The sequence below is a fragment of the Sorex fumeus genome, unplaced genomic scaffold (assembly GCF_029834395.1).
Source record: "Sorex fumeus unplaced genomic scaffold, SorFum_2.1 ptg000097l, whole genome shotgun sequence".
Taxonomy (NCBI): Eukaryota; Metazoa; Chordata; class Mammalia; order Eulipotyphla; family Soricidae; genus Sorex; species Sorex fumeus.
This window is the reverse complement of record NW_026606154.1, coordinates 347094-368702: the sequence shown is the minus strand read 5'-3', so window position 1 is coordinate 368702 and position 21609 is coordinate 347094. Positions and strand designations below refer to the sequence as shown.

General features: G+C 49.6%; 1 protein-coding gene across 1 annotated transcript in view; it reads left to right on the top strand.

Annotated features, from left to right (window-relative positions):
* Positions 1–21609, top strand: part of RANBP17 (RAN binding protein 17) — a 243532-nt gene that overhangs the window by 5174 nt on the left and 216749 nt on the right. Inside the window, exons 2-9 of the mRNA XM_056133105.1 lie at positions 863–1009; positions 5987–6077; positions 9028–9194; positions 11100–11165; positions 13680–13784; positions 15548–15713; positions 18755–18828; positions 20871–20990. Coding sequence (XP_055989080.1) covers positions 863–1009; positions 5987–6077; positions 9028–9194; positions 11100–11165; positions 13680–13784; positions 15548–15713; positions 18755–18828; positions 20871–20990 — 936 coding nt within the window. The remainder of the gene's footprint in view (positions 1–862; positions 1010–5986; positions 6078–9027; positions 9195–11099; positions 11166–13679; positions 13785–15547; positions 15714–18754; positions 18829–20870; positions 20991–21609) is intronic.

The following is a 21609-nucleotide window of genomic DNA, read 5'->3' as shown; positions in this document are numbered from 1 at the left end:
GATGTCCACATGTCCACTCTCTTGAGACGAGATTGTTAGAAATGGAATGATTGTGTGTGTGTGTGTGTGTGTGTGTGTGTGTGTGTGTGTGTGGCGTCAAAATAGGACCCTGCTACATGTTGGGTAGCTGGAGCACTGGGTCAGGCAGAGTTCCTGAGAAGTCTGGCAGCATCCACCCACAGCGGTTAAAAAAAAAAATGGTCAGTTTAGAAGCCCCAAACCAGCACGTATTTATATATTCCAGACTGGTTGTGTTTTTCCTTTTTTTTTTTTTTTTTTAATAGATTGAGCTATTGAAGTCCTAACGCTTCTTGAGACAGCTGTGAGGTAGTGGAGTGGCTTGTTCTGCATCCAGCTCTCTGAGCTCGCCGGCACGTCCTCGCTGACCTGTGCAGAGACGTATCTCACCCAGACCCTGGAAACGCTCTTTCTTGCCTCGCCTGCTGGCTAATCCTTTTCTCTTCCCATTCTCCCTTGGAGATTGGAATGAGCGTCACAACTTCAAGCGAGCCTGGGCTGACCCCCTACCTCTTGTTCATGCTGACTTGTTTTCGCTGTAGTTCAGGGAGCATGGTCGGAATAGTCTTCCTCTTGCTAAACTCTGGCTTCCCATCCTGGACCCATCCCCTTATTCCTGAACCATCGGGAGGCCAGGGAACGCGCGTTGCAGTGACCCAGAGTCCGCCGAGGCCTCGACTGAATCTCTGGAGAACAGTCTCCGGCCCCGCCACCCCGAACGTGCCCGATCTCGTCTGACTCGATGGGGACAGGCTTGGTGTTCGTGTCCCGCGTCCCGTTCATGGATCGGCCTTGTCTGCGTTCATGCCGGTCACACGCACGTCTCTTGCTGCTTCTCCCGCAGAGTCTGACGGAGCTGGAGGCACTGTGCACTCACCTCTACATCGGGACTGATCCGACGCAGAGAGTCGGGGCGGAGAAAGCGCTCCTGGAACTCATCGATAGCCCAGAATGTCTCAGCAAGTGCCAGCTGCTGTTAGAGCAAGGGACAGTAAGTGTCGGGCCGGCGGGCTCGCCGTGGGTGGTCGACGGGTGCTGCTAGCGCACGAGCCCACCCTGGGCCTGGGTGAAAGCCCCGGGTCCTGCCACCGCCCCCTACTGTAGTTCATTTCTTTCTTCTTCTTCTTTTTTTTTTCTTTTTGGGCCACACCCGGCGATGCTCAGGGGTTACTCCTGGCTTTGCACTCAGGCATCACTCCTGGTGGTGCTCAGGGGACCATATGGGATGCTGGGAATCGAACCCGGGTCGGTGGCATGCAAGGCAAACGCCCTCCTCGCTATGCTATCATTCTGGCCCCGTAGTTCACTGCACTGGCAAAGAGATTCCAGGAGAGATGGGAAAAGCCCCAGTAGCCGATGTGGGGAGGGGCCCCCAGTGGGGAACAGGGGCAAATGAAATCCTTTCTGGATTCCTCTCTATGTCTGTGGGTGGGCAGATGTTTCATGTTGGTTTTATAGGGCCACACTCAGTGGTGGGACCTGGGCGGGGGGTCACAGACCTGAAGGTAGGGTCGGGTGGGGGGTGTGCTCAGGCCTTTCAGTACTTGGGGTTACATGTGGCCCTATGTGGTGGCCACGCAGTACCAGGACTCAAGATCAGGACCTCAGTCACGTGTCAACTTGTGCCATTTCCCTGACTCCAAAAATGGTGCATTTTTAGAAAGTTGATTCAGAGCTTTAAAAAAAAAACACAACTCGGGGTTCAGGGTTGTAGCTTGGAGGCGGTGAGTTCAATCCCAGCGCTGCCCCACATTGCTGAGTGAGACCCTGGAGTCACGCTACGTGTGTAGGCACTCAGTGTGGTGCCTACATCGTGATGACAAAAACAGAAGGACATGGAAGTGGAGGGGAACGGTGAGGAGGGAGAGGCAGGTGGCGGTCAGCTCGGAAGCAGAGAGGGACTGCGAGGAGTCCTGGCTGGCTAGGAGATGCACACACAACCTTGCACCCTCAGCCGGGAGACCGGGCTCGGCCCGCCCGCCCTGTCCATTCTCGCATGCGCCTCCCGGCGTCGCTGGGAAGGCAGGGACGGTTAAGCGCCACGGAGATGTTCGCGTAAGGTTGCTTTGAGGGCTCTGGTGGGCACACTTGGAAAACAGCTGCACCATGAGGCAGAATCGGGGCGGTTCTGTAACTACAGTCACAAGAGAGAGGACAAGTCGTGATGAGGTTTTATTGATGGAATTCAAATTCTAAGGTCTGAATACAGTTTTCTGTAATGCAGGTCTGCTAGTGAAGGGATGACATTTTTCTTTGGGGGAATGACATTTTGCTTGATTGGGGTTCACGTTTAGTCTTTCCCGTCATCGACAGTGATTGCGAACGTTCATATGTTAATCCTGATCCGTAATGAGATTTTGCGTGTTTCACCTTTGAAAGCGTCTTCTCACGCAGGTACTGCCAAATATTGATATCATCCACGAGCATCTGATTTTAATTAAGCATATTCATCACTTGGAAGGCAGTTATAGAATTCTGTTAAAACTTCTCTTGGTATTTGCCTTTTAGAATGCCATTACGTAGCTGATTAATCACTCCAGTTGGAGGTTAGGTAGAAGATCGTCAACTGCTCCGTTAAGTGGATTCTGAAATATGGAAAAGTGCTTTGCTCTGGCATTTTGGTTTGAGAAATGCTGCTGGAGTGAATGGTTTTGAACCAGAAAAGATACTCTGGAATAGAGATCTTGCCACTTGCTTCAACTTTTGGTGGTAGCAGAAATGTCGGAAGCAGCTTGGTGCTATCTGCCATCCTGACGATAGTTGTTATTAAAATGCTTTACTGAGGTTTGTATGTAAGTGCAAAGCATTGTTTGCTTTTTAGACAACTTGGTTACTTGAGGTTGAATTCATTTAGGGTTTTTTCTGTTTTGTTTTGATCTCATTTGTAGAAAGCTAATTTCCAGAGCTCCCAAGTGTTCAACAGTGTTTCAGAGTGGCTCTTCACCTATGAAAAAGATTTCAGTCTTGGCCTTGAGCTTTAAAAATTGCACTAACGGGCCAGAAAGATATAGTACAGGGCGTAAGGTACTTGCCTTGCACACAAACGACCTGGTTCCGTATCCAGCACTACCTGTGGGCTCCCAGTACTAAACTCTGTGTGTGTCCGCGTGGGTGATGTGTGTGTGTGGGGGCTGCGGGGCAAGCCAGGATCCTCACATTTCATTCACGTAGAAATTTGCAAGGACCGAAACTCAGTCACCGAGAGAATGAAGTCCCTAGTTGGTGCTGACTCCTCAATGCAGACAGAGGCAAAGGTTCAGTCACAAATCAACGACGCCTTAGCCTAGAGACTTTCACGATCGATCATTTGCAAGTGCATCCAACTAAGACTTTTTATGCTCCGTTTTTTTTTTTTAATTTTTCGGTGGCGTTGGAAGGGGCCCCTTCCCGAGCAGTGCTCAGAGGACCTGGGGCCACTGCTGTGTGGGCCCGAAGCGCGAGGTTTCACCGTGCTGTGAAGTGCGTGTCCTGGTTTGCCAGAGGCTACCTCAGCCACCTCTGAGGTTTCAGGGGACTGGATGGTACCAGCGAGCAAACCTGGGACGGGCCGGCCCACGCTCTAGCCTCGGACCCTCCTCCTGACCTCTGCTGCTGCAGTTTTACCACCAATTGTGACCCATTTTAGCAGATACTACTTATAGGATTCGTTTTCTCGGTTTCTCTGGGAATATCCTGGCGTGTGTGTGTGTGAGTGTGTGTGTGTGGCTCCACCCAACTTTTCATGTGGTGAGTTCTTTAGTCATTTCAGATTCACTGTGGCCTTCTGGAATACACAGTATCAGTGTCCATCTGAGCAGCACTAAATAACGTCTCAGCTCGGGCTAGAGTGATAGCACAGCGGGTAGGGCATTTGCCTTGCATGTAGCCGACCCAGGTTCGATTCCCAACATCCCATATGGTCCCCCGAGCACTGCCAGGAGAAATTCCTGTGTATTGCTGGGTGTGACCCAAAAAGCAAAAATAAATAAATTTTAAAAATTTGAAAAAGTAACAGCTCATCAAAAATGAAGCAGACACTCTCCAAATATCTGCCTGCTCCAAATTATTACTATGAGTATTACTACTACTACTATTATTATTATTATTTATGGGATAGCGCAGTGGGTAGGGCGTTTGCCTTTCACACAGCCAACATGGCCAACGCGAGTTCGATTCCTCCGCCCCTCTCAGAGAGCCCAGCAAGCTACCGAGAGGATCTCGCCCTCACGGCAGAGCCTGGCAAGCTACCTGTGATGTATTCAATATGCCAAACACAGTAACAACAAGTCTCATGATAGAGACGTTACTGGGCCCGCTCGAGCAAATCTATGAACAATGGGAGGACCGTGACTGTGACCGTGATTTATGGGCCACACCCGGTGGTGCTCAGGGCTTACTCCTGGCTCTGTGCTCAGGGGTCACACCTGGTGGGCTCGGGACATCCTATGGGATGCTGGGGATTGATGCTGGGTCAGCCGCATGTGAGGCAAACACCTGACCTGGCTGTGTTATCATCACTCTGGACTCTGGCCACCAAGTTATTTTTTTATATTGCTTTGACACTATCAGCTCTTTGAACACTTTTCGGGACTCTGAAGTTTGTTTGTTTGTTTTTTTTTTTCTTGCCTATACTACTTAGACTCCTGCAAGGAAATAATGGTTAAAGAACTCTCTTGGTTTAAGAAGCTTTCTTAAAAAGAAATTAAAACAATAATCAAATTTCAAAATAGTTATTATAAAATGGGCTGGAGCGATAGCACAGCAGTAGGGCGTTTGCCTTGTGTGCAGCCAGCCCGGCTGAGCCGGGTTTGATTCCTTCATCCCTCTCAGAGAGCCCGGCAAGCTACCGAGAGTATCTCTCGCCTGCACGGCAAAGCCTGGCAAGGTACCTGTGACGTATTCAATATGCCAAACACAGTAACAAGAAGTCTCAAAGAAATGGAGACGTTACTGGGCCCGCTCGAGCAAATCGATAAACAACAGGAGGACAGTATTTGTTTTTGTGTTTTCATTATAAAATATTTTATGATTTTATTTCATCTTTTTTTCCCCTCATGTTGTGGCTAAGAAATGAGGCACTTTGTTGAAATTATGTGTGCAGCCTTATGGGTGTGTGTGTGTGTGTGTGTGTGTGTGTGTGTGTGTAAAAATTCTGCTGTGATGAGATTTTCTGGGTGATGCCTTTGACATACTCTGTTGATTTCCATCCTCTTTGTTGATTTCCTGTCGATGTGAATTGTATTTTTTTTAGCGCCGCTGTGACTCCATGCTACTGAAAGCGCTGGTTACACACTGGAAGGTCTCTTCTCTCCTGTGTTGGCCCGATGTTCTAATGACTGTATGAGCCTCAGATCATGACCCAGAGGTGGTGTTGCTGCCCGGGTGCTAGGGGGTCACTCACTGCCATTTCTGAGCAGACAGTCCGCTGTGCCCTTGGATGTATGGCCGTGAGCCTGTGGCCAGTTCAGCGCTATTAACGGATGCCGCTATTGGAACTTGATATCCTGGGGTTTGTTTTTTGGTTCTTTTCAACCGTTTAGAGCAGTACAAACTATCCATGTGATCTGGGATCGAAGGCAGGTGGTGGTCTGTTTGCTGGCCTGTCATCGTGAGGCAGAGAAAAGGGGGGCTGTGCTCACGGCAAGTGGGCAGAGCGTACGAGGGGATGACCTGGAAGGATCGAGTCTGTGGTGAAGGGAAGCCTGTGGGTGGCCAGAGGCCGGGACTGAAGGCATGGGGAAGGCCTGGAATGGCAATTGCCCTGGCCAGAGGAGTGTCCAGGTGGAGCGGGGTGCGTGGGGTGGTCACGGAGGCAGAACACTCTAGGGCTGTGTAGGGACGGGGCCGTGTTTCATCAGGGCTCGCTGGGGCGGCTTCTTCCCTCTCGCTCTCCTTCCTGTTGCTCGAGGAGACGGCTTCTCCCTCCCTCGCTCCGTGGCCGCGTGTGCGTTTGGCGTGGTCTCACGGCGGGTCTCCTTCTTCTCCCCAGACCTCCTATGCGCAGCTGCTCGCTGCCACCTGCCTCTCAAAGCTTGTCGGTCGACTCAGCCCTTTGCCCGTCGAACAGAGGATCGATATCAGTAAGTGGCTTATTATACTTCAAAAAAAAAAATCAAATTGCACTTGGAAAAAGATTGCTCCCTTTTTGATGGAGAAAGGAACACAAAGTAAATGATGCTTGGAGGGCTCGCTCGGGATGGAAGATGCGAGCTGGAAGTAGACTATGGACCAAACCTGATGGCCGCTTAGTACCTGTATTGCAAACCATAACACCCAAAAGGAGAGAGTAAGAGGGAATGTGCCGGCCACAGAGGCAGCAGGTGGGAAGGGCTTGCGGTAGGGGTACAGATACTGGGAACATTGGTGGTGGAGAATGGGCACTGATGGGTACTTGAACACTGACTGGAACACAATCATGAAAGTTTGTAAGTCTGTAACTGCACCTCACGGTAATTCATTAAAGTAAAAAAAAAATTAAAAAAAAAGAAAAAAACAAAAGATTGCTCCCTTTTAAATATGTTAAACCAAAACAAAAGAGAATTATTTGATTCTGTAGTTGGTGGTGGGTTTTTTTTGGGGGGGGCGGGGTGGAGGGTGTGTGTATCGAGTAAACTTTGGGCCCCACTCAGCAGGATTCAGGGGCTGAGTCCCAGCCTCTTACACTAACACATCCCCGGGGCCACCTGTGTTTCCCCTGAGTGCTGCCGGGCAGAGTGTGACTGCATTCCAAACAAGTGCAGAGTGGCTCATCACCCCACGCCATCAGCTCTGCTGCCGTTTCTGCCTCCACCTCCCGACCGTCCACTTCACTTTGTATCGTCAACCACGGCGTCCTGCCGGCAAGCAGCCGGGTAACTGCTTCCTCCCGTAAGCTCGTCCTGGATGGACCTTCATGCCCTCCCTCTTCAGCAGTACCACTGTGCGCTCTGCCCAGGAGTGTTTTCCTGCTGCCTTGCCGTTTCAGCCGTGGGCCTCTCTCTTGGTTTGCCCAGGCAGTGCTTTTTGTCTAAGATGAACAGGAAAGTGTCGCTTAAGTTGGGCTACCTCCGATAACCTCTTCTGTCCGACTCACAGTTCTGCCAATATAATTCTTCCAGTGATAGCACAGCGATAGGGCGTTTGCCTTGCGTGCAGCCAGCCCGGCTGAGCCGGGTTCGATTCCTCTGCCCCTCTCGGAGAGCCCGGCAAGCTACCGAGAGTATCTCGCCCGCACGGCAGAGCCTGGCAAGCTCCCCGTGGCGTGTTCAATATGCCAAACACAGTAACAACAAGTCTCACGATGGAGACGTTACTGGGCCCGCTTGAGCAAATCGATGAACAACGGGAGGACAGTGTTTGTTTTGTTATGTTATTTGCATACCAAAACTTTCACTTGTTTTGGGTATGAGCTTTTTTTAACCATTTTTACAGAATTGCACCAACTTCCTCACATTTCCATCACTCCCTGCCACTGTCCTGCTATCAGCTCCATCCCTGTTCGCCTTTCGTGGGTAGCTGATAGCATAGCGCCACACCCTGTGTCATTTTTGGCATCGGGCTTCTGAGCGTGACGTTTCTGAGGCTCATCCTCTCTGCGTGTTCATCCTTATTTTGCCCCTTTTTAAATGAGAGAAGAAACGCCCTGGCCTCGATAGGACGTTTGGAAACTGCTTGCCACTTGTTGGACATGTGATGTTTGGGGGCAATTGGTGTGTTTGGTATTTTTGATGGCTCCGAGTGATATTGCTGTGACTTTGTCAGGCACATCCTTAGGTGGGTGTGGTTTCCTGGGAGTGGGACTCCGGTCGTAAGGGAAGACGGCTTTCCTGGGAAGGAGACTCCTACAGCATGTTCCCGACCCATTACTTTTCTTAGCATATTTTATCCTATTTTCATTTGCCGAACTCCAGTTCATGAGAAGCTGCAGTGCATTCGTTACGAGAACTTCCCTTCCCAGGTGTCACAGCAGTCTCACTGGATGTCGTCACAAACGACTGTTCAGCGTGTGTTCGGATTTTTTTTTTTTTGTGTGTGTGTGTGTGCTCGGATTTTCACATTTTTCACTTGTTAAGTTGTGAGGCATTTACCTTTTCTTACTCTTTCCCCAAATGTCATGCTGTCCTTTGAGGCCAAAGCGGAAGTGTAATCCTTTCCCTTTACATTTTTTGTTTCTTACGTTTTTTTTTTTCCTGGTAGATTTTGTGGCATATTTGTCAGCTGACCTCATTTTCTCAGTCTGTAGGGAAGTTGGCGGCTAAGTTTGCTTTGAACCCACTTTTAATGATTCTGGTACATTAACTTCAGTCCCAGCTTTTCTTTGTGATCTGGTTCCTGTTTCCTTTACCGCACATGCTTTGTTATGTGTTTCTGTACACACTTCCGCCACTGAAACAGGGTACAGACCTGCCCCCTGGGACGTGCGATTCTGACAGTGCTGCAGATTGTTAGGCAGCCACACTGCGGCACTTGGGAGAGGAGGAATAATCCAAAACAAGAAATTCAGAGGCTTTGTCGGTGACACGTTAAAAAAGAGACAGGTTTCTAACAGAAGACTGAGTAGAGGTTTGCATGCACCGATTAAATGGCCAAGAGATGCGTACATGGCTTAGTTGATGAGGCATTTTATCCTGAAAAATATCTGAGGTTTGACTGTCGACGTGGGGTCCAGAAGGGCTGCAGCTTGTCCGTTATCATGGAATGGGTGAAGGAGGAGGGTCTGAGACAGTAGAAAGGGCTGCGTCTGGTCGGGGCTGGCGAGGCCACAGAGTTTTGCACGTCCCTTGACATGATGACAGTTTCCTGCATCTGCCTTGCTTGCTTTTCAGCGTGAAGCCTTGCAGAAACACTCGCATTATATTCGGGTGATCTCAGTTGCTCCGGAACGGATTTGTTTTTCAGAAGTCTGGTATGGTCCTGCATCACCACTTCCGGGAGAAAGAGGCTGATGTTCTATCATCAAGCACGCCTGCCTGCCTCCACGCCCCTCTCCTTTACGTGACTCACTCCGTACCACTCGATAGCCCCAGTGATCTCGGACTGTCTTCTTTGCAGGGAACTACATCCTCAACTACCTGGCCTCGCAGCCCAAGCTGGCTCCCTTTGTTATCCAAGCTCTAACTCAAACCATCGCGAAAATCACGAAGCTGGGCTGGTTTGAGGTTCAGAAAGACCAGTTTGTCTTCAGAGAGCTTATTGCTGATGTGAAGAAGTTTCTTCAGGTAAGAAGGAGTTATGAGGAAAATATCGTGGTATTTTTTTTTTTGAAATGTTTGTTCGTTTAGAATGCTGCTTTCCTTAAAGCTGTAATACAGCGGGTAGGGCCCTTGCCTGGCACGTTGACAACCCGGGATTTGATCCCCGGCACCGCGATGGTCCGAGCTCCATCAGGAGGGACACCTGAGCACAGAGCCCTGAATAAGCCCTGCGTGTGGCCCCCCATCCCCAAATAGTGAAAGTCAGTGTCAGACAGAAGTGGCTTCACTTAGCCTACAGTCATCGGGAGGGACGCCTGACTTGACCCAGGGACGTGTAGTTCCTTTGGGGAGGCAGCTGCCACCCCTTCCGTCCCGGGAGAGCCGGCCTTCTCGTCCAGGGCAGTGCAGTTAGAGTGCTGGGCCCAGAAGCCGTGCACAGCTCTGACAGATGGTGAATCTTCTCCGTGTTTCGCAGGATGTGGAGAAGAGGCCACCTGGACTCCACAGCGTAGTTGCTTCCCGGCTGTTTCCGAGGCTTACAAAAATGCCCTTATTTTTGTCTTGGGATGAAAATGGGCTCAGCAGTCCCCATTCCCTGGATGTGGTGGCCACAGCGTGAGCCTGGTGGCCTCAGAGCAAGGATGCTCGGCCACAGGAAACCAGGAGCTCAGCTCACACACTCCAGATGGTCCATGCGAGCCAGAGGAATTAAAATGCAGACTTTCTTCGTGGTCTCTTTGGCTTGTTTTGAGACTATCTGAACTTCATTACATGTACGGATCCGATAGTAGTATTAGTGATAGGCAGGAATGACCAATGGTAAAATCAAGACTTGAAAAGAATGTTTCGGGGCCAGTACTATCACTATAGTACAGTGGGGGAAGGGTTTGCCTTGCACACGGCTGACCTGAGTTTGATCCCCAGCATCCCATATGGTTCACTGTGCACCACGAGGAGTAATTCCTGAGTGCAGAGTCAGGAGTAAGCCCTGAGCATTGCTGGGTGTGACACAGAAAAAAAGAAAAGAAAAGAAAAGAATGTCTCATGTATCCATGCCTTTCTAAAGTGAACACATCATAACTGAATGTGACATTTAGTATATTCATGCTTTTCACGCGATTTGGGAATAGGGTATAATTTGTTAGTAATGTGCTAATAAAATCTGGATTTTTATTCGAAGGGAGTTTTTGAGATTAAATTGGAAGCAGATTAAAGCTTAAGTGTGAGGGGCTGGAGCGCTCGCACAGTGAGTAGGGCGTTTGCCTTGCACGTGGCCAAGCCGGGTTCGATTCCCAGCATCCCATATGGTCCCCTGAGATACCACCAGGATTAATTCCTGAGTGCAGAGCCAGGAGTAACCCCTGTGCATCGCCAGGTGTGACCCAAAAAGCCAGAAAAAGAAACCTTAAGTGTGATGGGGTATGAACTGTTCCCGCCGATGGTCACATTCCCCCACTCCACTGGGCACTCTAGGTTACATCAGAGCACATGTCCCGGCACTGTTACATAATTTTGAAAGGTCCTGAGTGATCTCTGATCTGGGTTGAGCATGGTTCATGAATCTAGTTTCTTGACTTCAGCTCTCTTAATAGCTCTGAAATTTCTGAAGTCGAAAAGTGCTTCTTCAGTTTACGCTGACACTTGTTCTATGAAGAGTAGCAAATTCAGCCCTTGGACTTCCGGGCTGGTGAGTGCCGTGCGGTTTCAAGGTAGGTGGGCTCTTTGCCCACCTAACCTTCACACCGAAATTTATCCTTCAAGACGTGTCGAAATTCTTATTTGTCGATCTCAGTGGGGATTTTCTCCACCTTTTAACATGCGATCGGGAGAATGTGATGCTTCAGCATTTCGTGACTATATCATTGTGGCTTACACGTTAAGCACCAGTCTCGTGTCTGCACGTGCTAAACTTGGTTCTTTTCTCCAAAGGGGACCGTGGAACACTGCGTTATAGGCGTGATCATCCTTTCAGAACTGACTCAGGAAATGAATCTGGTGAGTCCTTCCACCTCACAGGACCTGCTGCTCCATAAATCATGCCGTTCCCTTGATAGAAAATCTTTGTGAGACCCGAAACTCTGAAGATGCAAGTCTTTTATTTATTTATTTTGTCTGTTGGTGTAAGTATTGGGACGCTTGCGCTTTTATCGAAAATAACATTCTGATAGACTACACAAAACAAGGAATTGTTGATGACCCTGGCTTCTTAGCAAAGGGAGCATTGCCTTTAATTCTCTGTCTGTGTAGTAATATATTGTAGCACTGTAGCACTGTCCTTTCTTTGGTCATCAATTTGCTAGAGCGGCACCAGTAATGTCTCCATTGTGAGACTTGTTGTTACTGTTTTTGGCATATCGAATATGTCATGGGGAGCTTGCCAGGCTTTTCCGTGCAGGTTAGATACTCTGGGTAGCTTGCTGGGCTCTCTGAGAGGGTGGAGGAATTGAACCTGGGTCAGCCATGTCGGCCGCGTGCAAAGCAAACGCCTTACCCACTGTGCTATATACTAAGCCTAAGAAATAAATTATATGCAAAAAACAAAAGAGCCTAGCACTTCTGTAACTTGGTTCTCCTGGCGGACACAGTCCCACAGGACACCACAGCACAGGGCCCTGGGCGCTTGGCACCCGCTGGCATGGGGTTCCCCTGCTAGGGCCATGCCTCTGCCCCAGTGCTGACACGGACCCATATCTCCTACTCTTGCTCTCTTCTGAGCTTAACCACGGGTCAGCACAGCACAAGTGCAGAGCTGGGCTTTTGGTGGAATGACTTGATAACACAGCAGCCCTCCGGGACCCCACTTCTACAGTCAGACCTCAGGTATTTTTCAGGATAAAATGCCTCATCAACTATACTACGTACACATTTCTTGACCACCTAACTGGTGCAGACCTCGGCCGTGTCTTCCGCTAGATGCCTCTCTGAAAGCATCTGAACTTTTCATTCTGGATTACTCCTTCCCCGCTGAGCTCCACGGTGTGGTTGCCTCATAAGGTGCAGCACATCACAGAGGGCGGAGCTGTCCCCAGCCCTGATTAGGTGGTACCTATGTCCAGGTACACGGCAGCACCTAACGTGCACACCCAGGGCTACTTGCTGGCCAGAGGGCCACTCTGCAGCGGCATTTTATAGTTTCTTTGCATAAAAATAGCATCGAAACCATGATTTTCATTTTGTGTTTAATTGGGATGTAGAAAATATTTCTACCTGTACTGGACGGATTCCTAAAATTTAAGGTGACTTTTAATCGACTGACCCTGAGTTCCCTGGCGCCTCTGCCCCTGAGTATGCATTGCTTCTGTTTGTAGTTTTGCTGCTGCTCATTGATAAATGGAAATATTGTGGTATTCATAGCACTAAGTTCCTAATATGTGCCATAATGTATTCTAGAAGCTTAAGAACTATCTTAGTAAATTATTCTTTGCTGCTGCTCATTGATAAATGGAAATATTGTGGTATTCGTAGCACTAAAATCCTAATATATGCCATAATCTATTCTAGAAGCTTAAGAACTATCTTAGTAAATTATTCTTTACAATTATTTATCATTAGTAAAATACTGAGAGCAGACTGTAGCTTTTACAGAAAAGCAGACTTCTGATTATTACTTATCGCTTGGCTTTTTTTAGGATAGCAAGTGTGTATTAACCCCTGGCATATTTGATATATACCTAAAAATCACTTTCATTTGAAAGAATTTTCCTGTTACTGGTTCAATTTGCTGATTCACAGAAAGTTAGACGCTAAAATTTATCTTAAGAGATATCTCATTTTACACATGGAGTTCTGGGACAGGGAATTGTTGCTTTCCTGGTGTGTGGTTCAGGAGTTAAAAATGTGTTTCTGTTGCCTCCGGAAGTACATCAGTTCTGATTTATAATTTGGGATCAATATGGTCTATAGAAAGAGCTCTGAATGGAAACATTCCTGAAACTCTTTTTAACTGTGACTCTGCCATGAACTCTTCAAGTAACCTTAAATAAGTCGATTCTCCCACTAGGATTTTTTTTTTAATTGTTCAATTTTTGTTTGTTTTGTGGCCACATCCGGCAGTGCTCAGGGCTTACTCCTGGTCTTGTGCTCAGGAATCTCTCCTGGCGGGCTCTGGGCACCAAAAGGGATGCCAGGGATCAAATCCAAGTTGCCGTGAGCCAGGCAAACACCCTACCTGCTGTACTATCGCGCTGGCCCCATCCTGGTAGATTTTTTTTTTTAAAAACTTTATTTTTGCTCTATATTTATTTATTTATTTTTCTTTTTGGGTCACACCCAGCGATGCACAGGGGTTATTCCTGGCTCTGCACTCAGGAGTTACTCCTGGCGGTGCTCAGGGGACCATATGGGATGCTGGGAATCAAACCCGGGTTGGCCGCGTGCAAGGTAAACGCCCTACCCGCTGTGCTATCGCTCCAGCCCCAATGCTCTATACTTTATGATCCTTAAATTATTTCCATTTCTTTTCTTACTCAGGAAATTTGGTTCTGGTTAGATGAATTTATTCTTTTGTAGGTTGACTACTCAAGACCTTCAGCAAAACACAGGAAAGTAGCTGCCTCATTTCGTGACTCTTCTCTCAGAGACATTTTCGTGCTCACATGCTCTCTCCTCAAAGAGGTAACTTAGTTCAGAAATGGCACAGTTCTCCTCTTCACGCCCTTTTTATTGTAACTGAGCATGGTAGGTTTGCGCAGTTACCTTAGAAGTCCAGAAACTCAGCTTTCTGGTGCCTGCGAGGTGAGTGGGAATGAGCCCTTGTCTCTGAGGCCCTGGGTCACCGTCTCCGCCTGCCCGGATGCACTCCAGAAGCTGACCGACACTCCTGTGTCTGCCTGGCCCCTGTTGGCTGGCTTGCCGGTGAACGGCGAGGCGACGGCGAACCTCCTTTGTGTCTCTGCCCTCCATGTTATCCTTCCTAGTGGCGCCTGGACACTTGACTCTCTCAGTCCCTAGGGAGCAGGGGCCCCTGGAGCCCCGTGAGTGACAGAGGTGGCAGCGTTTCTGCCTCACTGCACGGTTTCTCTGCTGCCAGAACGTTCCCTTTCTCTGGGTGTGTCCCTCGGGGCTCTGGGCCCCCGGGGTTTCTGTTCAGGGGAAGAGGAGTGTGAGGACTCCCATTCCACGTGAGTCTGGGACGCCCTCTCTCAGTTCACATTTTTTTCTTTGAGGATGGAAAATACAGGAGAATAGGGGCAAGAAAGTGTCCTGCCAAGGGGAAAGAGGGGTGCTGGCACCTGCGTGCTACCTGCAGGGTGGGGGGACATTTTGGCCCTAATACACACACACAGACACAGACACAGACAAACACACAGACACATACACACACAGACACACAGACACACACATAGACACATATACACACACACACATACACAGACACAGACACACAGACACATACACACACAAGACACACAGACACATACACACACACACAGTTACGCTCTTGGGGATCAGGGCATCACTGACAGCTTATAACAGATCCTCATTCTCCAGCTCCTGCCCAAGTTTTTCACAGCGTGTCACTGAGAGTTTTCTGGTTGGCCCGAAGGGACCTTTCGGGGTGGTATGTATGTTTAGGATTGTCCTTCAGAAGCCGGGGCGTCCTTGGTGGTCCACAGAGCTCTGAACCCCAAGACAGTTGTGTGCACGTCTTTCTATATGGCATGACCCCGCTGGTAAGATTTCTGCCTTCTCAGCTTAGCCAACGTCACTTGGTCCCAAAGAGACTCATACCTTGAAGTGTCTGTGTTGTATGTCCTAAGTTACAGCTTTAGAACAGAGGTGCCCAAACCTATCTGGCCTGCTTCCCCTTTCTCAGGAAAAAAAATCCCGCAGTACCCCACCGGAAATCTCCTTTCTTTAAAAGAACAAAACAGAAAACGCCCCAGTTGTAGCCAGGCTATTGCTGCCCTCCCCTGAACCTTTCCCGTGCCCCCAGGGCTGGGGAGGTGTCACCCTCTTTGGCAAATGCTGCTCTAGAAGGCGACCTGTGATTTGCAGCTAAGGGTAAAGAAACCATTTTACAAAAAGAATTTGAAAATAATCTATTTTTATATGCTTTTGCCGACGGTGATTTTACAGTTTCAAAATCTAGACCGCATGATATATAACGTTGCAACCTCGTTTTTAGGTTTATTATCTTTCTGCTAGTACTAGTCACGTGGGTAACTGCCATGCTCAGAGACCACCAGCCCATCCCCCATGGTGATGAAGGGGCCACGTGGCTCTGGGGATGGAACCCAGGGCCTGGCACCCCAGGCGCTCACTGGAGCCATACCCCCAGCACTGGGCTGACGTGGAGAAATGTCTCGATTAGTGAAGTGAGAGTTTGTTGACTGACTTACCGCACAATGCTCCATCCGGCTTTGGATATCTTTCAGGTGCTGGCTAAACCTTTGAATCTGCAGGACGAAGGTCAGCAAAATCTAGTCATGCAGGTCCTGAAGCTGGTCCTCCACTGCCTGAGTTTTGACTTCATAGGCAGTTCAGCAGACGAATCTGCTGATGAGCTTTGCACGGTGCAGATCCCGACAACCTGGAAAACAAGTAAGAAACGCTTTGCAGAGAGCAGGGGCATGCATCCTCCTGCAGGGTGGAGCGGGGGCCTTTGCTTCTGTGTCACCTCGCGTTCTTGCTGGGCTGTCGGAAGTCCCAAGGGTTTGCACAGGGTTTTCTGGGACAGGAAAGACGAGGAGAGAACAGGTCTGAGAGGGAAAGGAAGGGTTGTGTTCTGAGACCTCGAAGGACAAGAGTGAGAGAAGCTACAACTCCGGCAGGAAGTCTGAGCATCTTCTCACGGCTCTCCAGAGAATGACCGAGCGGAGTAGAACAACTTCCTCTTGCAGAGAGGGATGCTGAGGGGTGTGAACCCTTCCCGGAAGAGGGCGGCTGGCAGGTTTGGTGAAGCATCTGCGTCCTCTACAGATGCTCAGGACTATCAGCTGTCTTTGCCGGACCCGCCCTACCCTCGAGACCGGGGGACTCAAGCCGGAGAGGTTTCACAGTCCAGGGTACCACATGCAGCACTAGAGGAAAACAGATTTTGCAGAAATGTAGCGTATAGGAACCGGAGCAAGGAGCACACTGACAAGGGGCTTAGGGGACAAGGGGACTGTGGGAACTGGACTGTGTAATGGTTATCACAGGCACCAATCCACGTAATAGAACCTGACCAGATTAAACATAATACCTGTGTGTGCATGCATGTATGAGCCTACACGCATACACACACATGCACACATGTTTGTGCCTATTGGGAAATCTGAGTGAAAGGTTGGTGGGCTGTTTCAGCATGGTTTGCCAACTGTGAGGGGGCGCTGGGGTGGGGCCCAAAGTCAGGGCTTTCCTGCATGAGGCCTGTGGTGCCTCCTGAGCCCGACCCAGCGTGGGTGCTGGAGTTTGGTAGGGGCTTGGTGCAAGGAAACTGGGCTCGGGGTTCGTGGGGTTTCTCTGGCCTTCCTGGTCACTGCAGGTGAATAAAATGCCCTCCAGTTTCAGGGAAAGGGAAAGCTAGTAGACTCAGAAAGAAAGGGAGGGACTGGAGAGATAACACAGCAGGTAGGGCGTTTGCCTTGTACGTGGCCAACCCAGGTTCGATTCCCAGCATCCCATATGGTCCCCTGAGCACCGCCAGGAGTAATTCCTGAGTGCAGAGCCAGGAGTAACGCCAGTGCATCACCAGGTGTGACCCAAAAAGCAAAAAAAAAAAAAAAAAAAAAGCCAGAACTACAAATTCTAAAAAAAGTGTGATTAATATCCCAGAGAGATTTTTTAAAAAGGCGATGCATATTTAAGGCAAGAATAGGGTATTGTTTTTAAAAAAGGAAAAGGCTGGAGTGATAGGACAGCAGGGAGGACACTTGCTGTGCATGTGACTGGCCCAGTGTTCTGTCCTCAGCATCCCACACTATTCCCTGAGCCCTATCAGGAGTAATTCCCGAGTGCAGAGCCAGGAGTAACCCCTGAACATTGCCGAGTGTGGTCCCAAAACAAAATAAGTAAATTAAAAAGGAAGTTTGAAGACCGTCCCTGATACAAAAGCTAACGTTTGCCAAAGTAAAGCCACTCAGTAGAGAGCTGGAAGATAAAGCTAGGGAAATATCCCAGAACATAGAAGAGAAAAGCAAGGCAAGGTTTGGCAGGTGGAAAGTGCAAGGATATTGAAGAAAGGAACAGGGTATCAGACGCGTGTCTGCCCGGGGCGGGGAGCAGCAGGGACCAGGGAGATGCAGGCAAGTAACACCAGTGAGGCAGCGTCCCCGCATGAAGTAATTCTCCTGGTGGTGTGCCCCGTGCCCAGCAGAAGGAGTGAAAAGATGCTTACTGAGCTCCCCAGCTCTGACCGTCCCCTAAGGACGAGGATGGAAAGAAGATGTTAGAATCTGCCAGAAAGAAAAACAAGACACTTCCTCGGGACTGGTACCCGGAGTGAGGCTCGTTTCTCCACGGCTGCATGAGCAGCGGGAAGGTGATGGAGTGACAGCTCAGGGGTCTGCTGGGGAGAGGGAGATTGGGGTCACTCCCAGCCCGTGCTCAGGGGCCACTCCTGGTGTGCATGTGGGGTGCTCAGGGTTTGCTCCCTGCAGTGCGGTGCTTAAGGACCCGTGCCTGCGGGGGTATTTCCAACCCTCTGAGCCATCTCTCTGGCCCCCTTGCCCCAGAGGGGGTTTGTTTGCCCAACTGAGACAGGAGAAAGACATTTGCATGAGGACCGGCAAATCCTCCTGAAGTGTTGCCCCCGTGGACTTGGTATGTACGAAAGGGGGGTGTACATGGTCTACTTGCAAATCTGGCAAGTAGATCGAGGGATCCGGAAGAGCAAGTTTCAATACAAGAAAGGCACACCGTGGCATTCAAACCTAGAGACAGACAGACGGGTTGAAGGCTCCCGGAGGGAGGGGTGGGAGAAGGAACGCGGGTTATTTGCCACTGCTGACCGCTGGAGAAGGGCAAGAGGAGCGACCCGCGGGACCGCCAGGGCACGGGAAAGAGTCTGCAATGGAGAGAAGCACAGCACCACGCGGGCGTCGGAACTGCCAGGCGCCTGGCTGTCTGGCCGGGGTGAAGGGAAGTACTTCGACTTCATCCCAGTGTGCTAGAGCGGTGGGTGGAATTTAAAAGGATGGGACTGTGCAGAAGGGTGGGGTTGGGGTGAGTGAGTGCCGAGCTGAAAGCCTCTGAAAGCATCCGCCAGTGAAACAGTCCAATGTGGAAAGCAGACCCGGGGTGTTTGGAAGTAGGTTTGAAGCTAAGCCCAGAGCTGAACGGGGTCGGTCCACACGCTCCGCTCCGTTCGCCTGCTTGCTTTGGGATGCTCTTGGAGCCTTTTAAACATACGACTTCAGTAGGAATGGGAGTCGGGACGAGAGTCTCCTAGGGAGACCTAGACGAGTAAGGGACATCCGAGTTAGCTAAGTTCTAGCATGATTTCATCTTTCGAGGGGAATCGGCTAGGAATCTGAAAGGAGTTTAGTCCTCCCGGGCAGGTGCGGGAAGGCAGCCGCGGACGTCTTGGTGTGGCACAGCCTGGCTGTGTGAAGATTGTGGAAATGAAAGTAATGGTATTAGAAAATGATTTTTTCCCCCAGTTTTCCTGGAGCCCGAAACATTGGACCTTTTCTTCAATTTGTATCATTCACTACCTCCACTACTATCTCAATTAGTAAGTAAAAAAAAAAAAAGAAATTGTTATTCTTTTATTGGAAGCCAGCGGGGATCTGAATCTGAGGGCAGACTCTGTATTTCCTTAAAAAGCCCAGTGGATGGACGCTCGGGTCCCCCTTTCCCAAGACGCGCGTTCTCCTTCTTTCCTCTGGCCCGGGCTCTTGGCCAGCTGTCCCTGCCCGCGGCGTGCGCTGTTCCGCAGGGCATCTCCCCTCGACCCGGCTCCCTACCTGCTGCCCGGGGGTTCTCGGGTCTGACTGCTCTCGCTCGCTCTCACCCCCTGTGTGGGCTCTCTGTGTCAGCTTTGCCGGGCTGTGCGGTCAGGTGTCTGGGGGTGGAGGACAGGAATCCGGCTCGGCCGATCCAGGCTTGTTACCCCAGTTACCCACAAGGTCTTTCCTGGCCTGCATTCTGCTGGGTGCATCATACATTAAAAACAAAAAAAAAACAAAAAAAACAAACAAAAAACCCTGTGAGGCTCTGTAGAACTTAAACACGGTTGAGCCTCTCTTTGCAGAATCCAGAACAGACCAGGCAAGATCAAAAGAAGGGAAGGGGGTGGGGGGGGGGTTGCAAATAGTTGTCTGTTTAATATATAAGCTTACAGAAGTAAAGTTGGGGGATTCTAACGTTGCCGTTTTTCTGGAGGTGGCGGGGATGGAGGGGAGATGCTGGGATTTAAAGTACGGATCGGAGGTGTGTTGGTTTAAACACACTAACGGCTGTTAAAGGGAGGAATGAGCCATGGGAATTGCTTCCCTGAGGTTTGAATCTCAGGCTTAAAGGTGGCTCTGATGAAATGGGCTCACGGCGGCATCACGGGGCACCAGCCTGCCAGTCTTGCACCCAGTCTTCACTTCCGCTGCTTCCGTTTCCCATGCAGTTACGGTCTGGGGTGTGAAGGAGAAGAGCTCCTGGACCCTGGGGAGCCAAGGGGAACGCACAGGCCTTAGGGCAGAGTCAGTGGCGGGTGCTGGGCCTGCCCTGTGCAAGGTGCGCACCCCCTCGCCTCGTCCTCAAAGAGGTCTGCAAAGCAGTACCCCGATGCCTACACTGTGGGCCAGAGCGCGCCCAGGGCCGGGGGGAGGCCTCTCAGTTTGGAGAGCCAGCACCCCGCATCGCTGACCTGCACACCCTATAGCATCAGAACTCCGGTGCATCCACACCCTCGCTGCAGAACTGCATGAGATGGGTTTTGCTTGTGGGTTGCGCTTCTTGGTTGGTTTGGGGGCTGTACCCAGCTGTGCTCAGGGCTCACGCCTGTGTGTGCTCAGGGGACCCTATTCAAAGCAGGGGTGGAACCCGGGTGGGCTGTGTGCGAGGCAAGCTCCTCACCCACTGTCCTATCCCTTTGGCCCGGTTTTGGTTTTCGGCAGTAAGAACGCTGGCACACTGGAGAATATCTTAAAGGGCATCTTCTGATTTGGGGTCCTGTTCTCACCCTTGCCAAGAGAGCTGACATCTTCATAGTGAAATACTGTAAATGTTGGCAGTTCAGTCTAAAAGTGTCTTTCCTCCGTGCTTTCTAAAGGGCAAATAAAACATGTGCCCCCACCCCCCCAACAAAACTTCTGTGGGCCAGTTTGATGGGAAAGTTGCCAGCTCAGGGCTTCTGCCTCCATGAGCAAACAGACTTCGGCAGGACCGTTGAGTTCAGTAGTGGAATTTTGAGCCAAAGTCGTGAAATGGTCCGGTAAGATATTTCAAACACTAGCAGGAGAACCAGGCCGCAAAGAAGCCCGGGGACTTTTTTTTGCACGGAGTGGATACGGTACCCAGGCTTGCCTTGGCATACTTAATAAACGGACAGATATCCGAGAAGGCACACCAGTGGAATTTCAGTGATGGAGTCGAAGGGCTGTGGAGAGTGGTGATGGTTTAGGATGTTTCGCTTTAATTATTCTTGGATGCTAGAATGCTTTCTTTAAAAACAAAACTTTAAACTTTAAAATAAATTGTGAAGGTAAAGAATAATTGTTCCTTATGTGTGGCCACTGTCACTTTTAACACTGAGATGAATTTTGTTGTTCCTGCTTTCAGGCGCTCTCATGTCTAGTTCAGTTTGCTTCCACGAGAAGGTCCTTATTTAGCAGTCTCGAACGTGCCAAGTACCTTGGGAATTTAATTAAGGGAGTAAAAAGGATTCTTGAAAACCCTCAGGTATTTATGAAGCAATCTCATTACTAATTAGCATATAGAAATACAGTTTGTTTGCCTAGAGTTGTTTTATATCTTGTGTTTTTTATTTTTAACCATTGTTCTGCCTTTTTTTTTTTGCTTGTTTTTCCTGAATTTCTGAAGTGATTTGGTTGTAAGCTGCATGCTGAACTACGAGACAGATTTGAACGTGGCTGAATTATGAGATAATGTGATTTTGCCCTCTTGTGGACATATAAGAGTTTGTTCGTTTTAAAATAAACTCCGAATTAACTGCAAAGCTTCGATGGCAGTGTTTATGTTTGTGAGCTGCAAGGACATTAATAGTGATTTCCGGTGCTGGGATGAATTTTTGGTTTTATTCTTATCTTGGGCTGGAGCGATAGCACAGCGGTAGGGCGTTTGCCTTGCACGCAGCCAACATGGCCGACCCGAGTTCGATTCCTCCGCCCCTCTCGGAGAGCCCGGCAAGCTACCGAGAGTATTCGATATGCCAGACACAGTAACAACAAAGTCTCCAATGGAGACATTACTGGGCCCGCTCGAGCAAATCGACGATCAACGGGAGGGCCTTTACCTTTACCTTTACCTTTATTTTTATCTTGATTTAAAATACATATCA